Raw genomic sequence first — 6,135 nt, forward strand, 5'->3', positions numbered from 1 at the left:
GCTCCTGGTAACCCTATGTTTAACATTAGTTCACTCTAGAATCATCAATCAACATAGTTCTCAATTTTATAAGATGAACTGTCCAAAGCTACAATACAAATATTCAATATTTGAAAAACAAAAGTGTTACCAAGATACACTGGTGTATCTTGGTAACTTTATACACAGGTACTTTATGTGCAAAACTTAAGGACCAACACAATTTCTAAAGGTTACAGCCTGTGGCGATTTGCATAACTGGCCATTCAGTAGAAAGCTGGTGCACATGCAAAAATTTTAATTGTGATGAGAGGGCTCACATAAACAGATAAAAGCAGTAGTTATGGGCAAATTACTGAATGGTGAGCACGATTGTTACAGAAGTTCGATTGGTTTCATACAGTGCTACAGACAAGGAAATGGCCAGTAAACAACATCCAAATGACTTTACCTGGGGTCAAATTATTGGGAAGGTCGGAGTGTGGCCAAGAGTTTGGTATCACCCATAGCATTGTCTCACGTGCGTGGTCGGCCTTCAGAATGACAGGTACAGCTGTTCGAAGGACCAGTGGTGGTCGTCCACAAATAACGCCCAATGATGACTGCTATATACTACTACAGGCCAAGAGGGACCAACTCCAGACACCAGGATCCATTGTAAACCAGCTGCACAGGATGCAAGATATCGTGGTTTACTGTGGCCAGGTGGCTCCACAAAGGTGAACTGTTTGCCCGATGGCCAGTACTCTGTGTCCCTTTAACACCTGCCCGTCGGAGACACCATTTACAGTGGTGCATCGAACACAAGGACTGTACAGTAGGGCAGTGGGGTAAGGTACTCTTTACTGATGAGAGTAGATTCAGTCTCAGCAGTGATTCTGGATGTCAGATGATCTGATGAGAGGTTGGCACACAGTATCACCCCCGCAAACATCACTGAAAGGGATCGATATGGTGGTCAAGGTGTTCTCGTCTGGGGAGGCATTATCTTGGATGGACGTACACAACTCCAGATACTGGAAAGCAGTACAGTAACCAGTGCACGCTACTGTACTGAGGTAATCCTTCCCCGTGTGCATCTGTTCTGAGGTGCCATTGGCCCCAAGTTTGTGTTTATATATGATAATGCCACACCTCATTGCACTGCAGCTGTTGATATGCTTTTGGAAAGTGAGGACATTGTTCATATGGATTGGCCTGCCCATTCACCCCTGACCGATCTAAATTCCATCGAACACATATGGGATGCTCTGAGAAGGTGCCTAGCAGCACGTCCACACCCACCAGAAAATGTTCACCAGCTGAAGATGGTGCTGACAGAGGAATGGACGATGTTACTTCAAGAACTTATCAACAACATTGTTCTAAGTATGGACAGGTGGTGCAAAGCATGCATCAACATTAGGAGTGGCCATATCTGCTACTGAGGACCACCTCTTCCCTTTGTTCCATCTTTGGCAGTGATGCATCTGTATCATGGCAGCCAGTGCTATGTTACCATTTTTGAATAAAGTCCCTCTGTACCGTTTTGTTTCTGCTGTTGTGTCGGTGGTGGTTCCTTCATCATTTCTGTACCTCGCGAGGTTCCTTTCATATGCTTTTTCCATATCCAGGCCACTCCTAATGATATCCCTCATACACCAGTGTATGAGGGATATCATCGATTTTCTAGCATACTATAAGGTGGGAAGAGGAGAGCAAGGCAGTTGAAAGGAACATCTTAGCCACTTTTTGACCCCTACTCGTTGCTTGTGTGAATAACACCCAATGTTGATGTTAGAAATCCAAGTCAAAATTCTTGGTGCAATAATTACAATGAAGAAAGGTCAATGTTTGATAGATGGTTATTATAGTATCATGTTACCTTCAATATATATTTTGAATACTTTTCTGTCCACCCGGAAACTGTTTTTCATTTACAAAACAGACAAACCGACTATAGAACACACCGAGTTTACAGACTCTCTACTGACATCTCATTGCTTTTATAGTTTCGGCACATGCTAGTCTTTAAAAAAAAAAAAAAATTCAATTTCTCAATTTAATATGCTCTTGTAAATATATGCTAGCATGATAAATATGAAATAATTTAGCTGTAAATATCACAACTAATTAATATTCTTCCCATTTCAGGTGCTTTATTTGCCAGTTTTCTATGACATTCTGACAGCACGCCCTGGAATTATATCCAATCAACAGCTGGATGAACACCAGTACAAATGCTGTAACTTAAACCGTGGACAGAGTTTACAAGATAATAGAAAAAATTATCGAGACTCAATCAATATCATTTTCTAAAACTGAACAAGATATTTTTGCCACAGATCTGATCTCAAAGGATGCAGTGTATCAAATCCTGAACATCTTGGTATTCAAGGAAACCAAATCAAAATGAGATTTTAAAATTGTATCACTTTTCTAGAAGCTGACATTCTGAACAAGTGAAAAAGGAGACAACAATAAATCGACCAGCAATGCCAGAAGAGAAGACAATAAAAAGTATGCTTAATAAAATTACGCTGAAGAACTTGGAAGAATCTCTAGAGACAGTTCATCAACTAGATCCGAGTTCTTTTGAAGGACTAAAAGAAATTGTGGAGTTACTGTTTGAAAAGGTGGTTGCAGATCCTGAACGTGCTGATGTATATGTTGAATTTTGTGCCAGAATTAAAGACATTGATGTTTCTGAAACTGAAAACCAAAAAGGTAGCAAAGCTTTTATGAAAATTTATGAAAGGTACTTATTCAAAAGATTGCTACAAAAAAAATGCTTTGAGATTTTTTACAAGACCAAAGAGCTGAGACTGGAAGAAGAAAAGTTCAAGGAGTTTGAGGAGTGTGACAGTGAAGATAGAAAGGTGCAACTTTTAACAGAAATTATTCAGATATATCATAAACGAAAGACGTTTTTGGGAAATATTAATATTATAGGCCAATTATTTAAACAAAAGATATTTTCTGAAAGAATTGTGCACAGATGCTTAGATTTCCTTTCAGTACATGATGATGACATGTCTCTAGAATGTCTGTGTGTACTTTTGAACATTGTTGGGAAAATTTTGGATGAAAAAAGCACTAACAAAATATATACAAATGGCAGTCGTATGCATAATTACTTTAGAAAGATTAAAGTAATGTCAGAAGATATGCAGTTAAACCCAAAGATTAGATTTTTATTGTTAGATATGATTAGTCTGAGGAAAAGTAAATGGCTTTCCAGTAGACAAGTATGTATTAACGAAAAATTAAGAGCCATTGATGAAGCTGTCGAAGAAAGAGTAGCAGAAATCTTACACCAAGTGAGTGAGGTTACAGGTCATCCAAAATCTATTCTACATTTCTCTTATAATAGAAGACAGTGTACGTCACCAAGCCTATGTGGTAAGTTGACACAAGATAAAACTGTAAACATATCAGAGTCATCCAACCAAATTGACGAAGGAAGTTGTAACCTGAACGGAGGCCATATGACAGATGAGAAGATAGACTGTAAATCAAAAGCAATCACTGGCGAGTTCCTAATAAATGAAGATTACATTGAAGCTGTTGAAAGCATCAGAGAACTAGTTTGCCTGTCTAATTTCGGGACTTTTATTTCTACCAGCATAATATTTACTTTTGAATACGAGTATTCCAACAAGTCTGCAAGGAAGTTGGGAAAACTCTTTAAAGAACTAATAAATAGAAATGTAATTTCTTTAGAACAGTACAGTGAGGGTGTCAAATGTGTTCTAGAATTTACAGATGACCTTGTTTTAGAAATTCCCAAAATATGGGAATTTTTGGGAGAGCTTATGGAACCAACCTTAGAACATTGTTTACTATTTATGAAGACTGCTATTGAACCTTGCATTTTAAATGGTAATGCAGGTAATTTAATGCTAGGTATTCTTCATGTGGCTTTAGAAAGAAGGGGACCGAATGAAGTCAGTATGTTATGGAAAGAATCAGGAATCGTGTGGAAGGATATATTACAATCATCTGAATGTGTGCATTCATTTATTCTGAACAATAACTTAGAATTCCTTAGTGCAACGTTTCATAACAGATGCGCTGTTTCGTCGGATTTTATCACAATACAACTGGCCAATTTATTAAAGGAGGAAACGTCTAATGATGAAATTAGTGACTGGATTGAGAATAATGCTAAGGAAGAATCAAAGAGCCATCTGTTCGTTAGAAACTTTGTAACAGTAGTAACTGAGAATTCTCTATATGAAGATGGAGCCTCCTCTAAACTAAATGAGGAAATGTTCAAACAGCGAAGCGGATTACTACAAGAGTTCCTTCAATACAAACCAGATTTGGAACTGACAGCATTGTATGCAGTCCAAGCTTTAACAAATAAGTTGCATCTACCACAAAATGTCATCTGTCAGATTTTCTATAATTTGTATAATGAAGGCCTCATAGCATGTGATGTATTTAAAGAATGGGAGTCTAGCGGTGATCCCTGCGAACAAGAAGGGAAAGATGAGGTCCTACATTCGCTTGCGTACTTCTTCACATTCTTACGTGAACCAGAAGAATCCACATCGGAGTGAAGCAAATGAAATACAGTGCATTTACAAAATTAAAATATAATTAAGAAGTTGAAATACTAAATAAATTTAAGGCTGAGCTGGACAGATATTTGGAACAAATGGAGGGGTGAAATGGGAGTGTTTTTTTTTTTTTTTTTTTTTTTGGCAAATGCTGCATAAGCTTGCTTTCTTGCATCATATGCCTCTGCTAATGCTAACTGTATTAGTAAGCCCTGTATATTAGTAAATTTATGAACTTGTATGTGATCTTTAATAAATTGTATTTAATGTTTTACTGTAATTGTATAATTCATTTTTAAATGAAATATATTATTTTTAAAAGAAATGAAGATTGGTTGTGTAGGTGGCCATTGAAAGACTGAAGGGTTTGAAAAGGTCAACTTGTTCATTTTCAGTCTTTTTTATTTTCTTTTTTTACAGGTTATAGAGGATCCCTTGGAGATTAAAATGGCTACGTATGATGTTGTTTGGCCTTTGCGTTCACCTGCTTTGACGGCTCCAGACTTCTTTTTGTGGGGCTACTTGAAAGAACGGGTTTACTTAAATAAACCTCGAACAATTCAAGAACTTAAGGAGAACATTCGAGTCGAAATCCGACGTTTACTACCTGAAACCTTGCGCACGGTCATGGAAAATGCAGTTGAAAGAGCCTGTATTTGTGACCAGAAAAATGGTGGTCATTTGAGAGATGTTTTTCACACATAATACTAAAAAAAAATCCATTAATTATATTTCCAAATAAAATAATAAAAAATTAAAAAACGTGTTTGTAAAAGTTATTTTTTTTTATACCATTTTCTTTCAGTAGCCACCCTCTATTACCAAGATCCGGATCGGATATTAAATTATTTATTGGTAAAAACTTATACAGTAAGCAGGGGCACGTTATACCCTCATGGGGCCCAAGGCAAAATTTAATTTTGGGGCTCCATATAAAGAAAAACATAAAGAACATTTTCAATTTAATTTTACTGTGACAACAAAAATTATATTGCATGAGAAAAATATCTAATCCAGAAGAATAATTCAGAAATAATACATACACTTTAAACTAATAAGTATTTTTATGCATCACTTGTGATGCATTCACAATAATGTGTTTTTGGGTTGCAGAAATGTTTGAAATGCATTTGTTAGATGGGATATATATCTCTGTGAATGAAATCCAATAAAAAGACTCCACCCGATATACCTAATTGCCATCAATATCTTCCAAAAGGATAAAATGCGTAATTAATGGAAATATGAGAAATCATGCAAATGGCAATCATGACAACCAAACATACGTTTTATTGCATTTACCTGTATAAACTGAAATGACAAGTTAACGTAATAGTATTATGTACTGTAAATCAGCGAAATAAGTCCTCAGTGTTTCGTTGTTCTTCCTCGAGCTGCAATTACAGCCTTGCAACGATCTGGCATCCTTTTGAATATACTCTTGCTCAATTTCGTGGTACCCCACCCTTACAATGCTCTCCTGCAGCTGAATCTTACTTGTTGGCTTCTTCTGAGCAATTTCAGACGACATTATGTACCAGCAATTTTCAATAGCGTTCAAATCGATGGAATGTTGGTATGACTGTACCTTAAGGGAGAAAAACGAGGGAAA

At 36.7% G+C, this 6,135-nt stretch overlaps 1 protein-coding gene across 1 annotated transcript; it reads left to right on the forward strand.

The window, feature by feature from the left end:
- The first annotated feature begins 2,453 nt into the window (after positions 1 to 2,453).
- LOC150090560 (eukaryotic translation initiation factor 4 gamma 3-like) lies at positions 2,454 to 4,523 on the forward strand. The gene has a single exon (XM_090380295.1). It carries the CDS (start codon positions 2,454 to 2,456, stop codon positions 4,521 to 4,523), a length of 2,070 nt encoding a protein of 689 aa, XP_090236421.1.
- The last annotated feature ends 1,612 nt before the right edge of the window (positions 4,524 to 6,135 follow it).

The sequence above is a fragment of the Mastigoproctus giganteus genome, chromosome 1 (genome assembly GCF_048544385.1).
Source record: "Mastigoproctus giganteus isolate SK-2022 chromosome 1, ASM4854438v1, whole genome shotgun sequence".
NCBI lineage: Eukaryota > Metazoa > Arthropoda > Arachnida > Uropygi > Thelyphonidae > Mastigoproctus > Mastigoproctus giganteus.

What these genes read in the sequence shown, in the direction of transcription:
- LOC150090560 (XM_090380295.1), top strand. Translation starts at nt 2,454, where the DNA reads ATGCCAGAAGAGAAGACAATAAAAAGTATGCTTAATAAAATTACGCTG.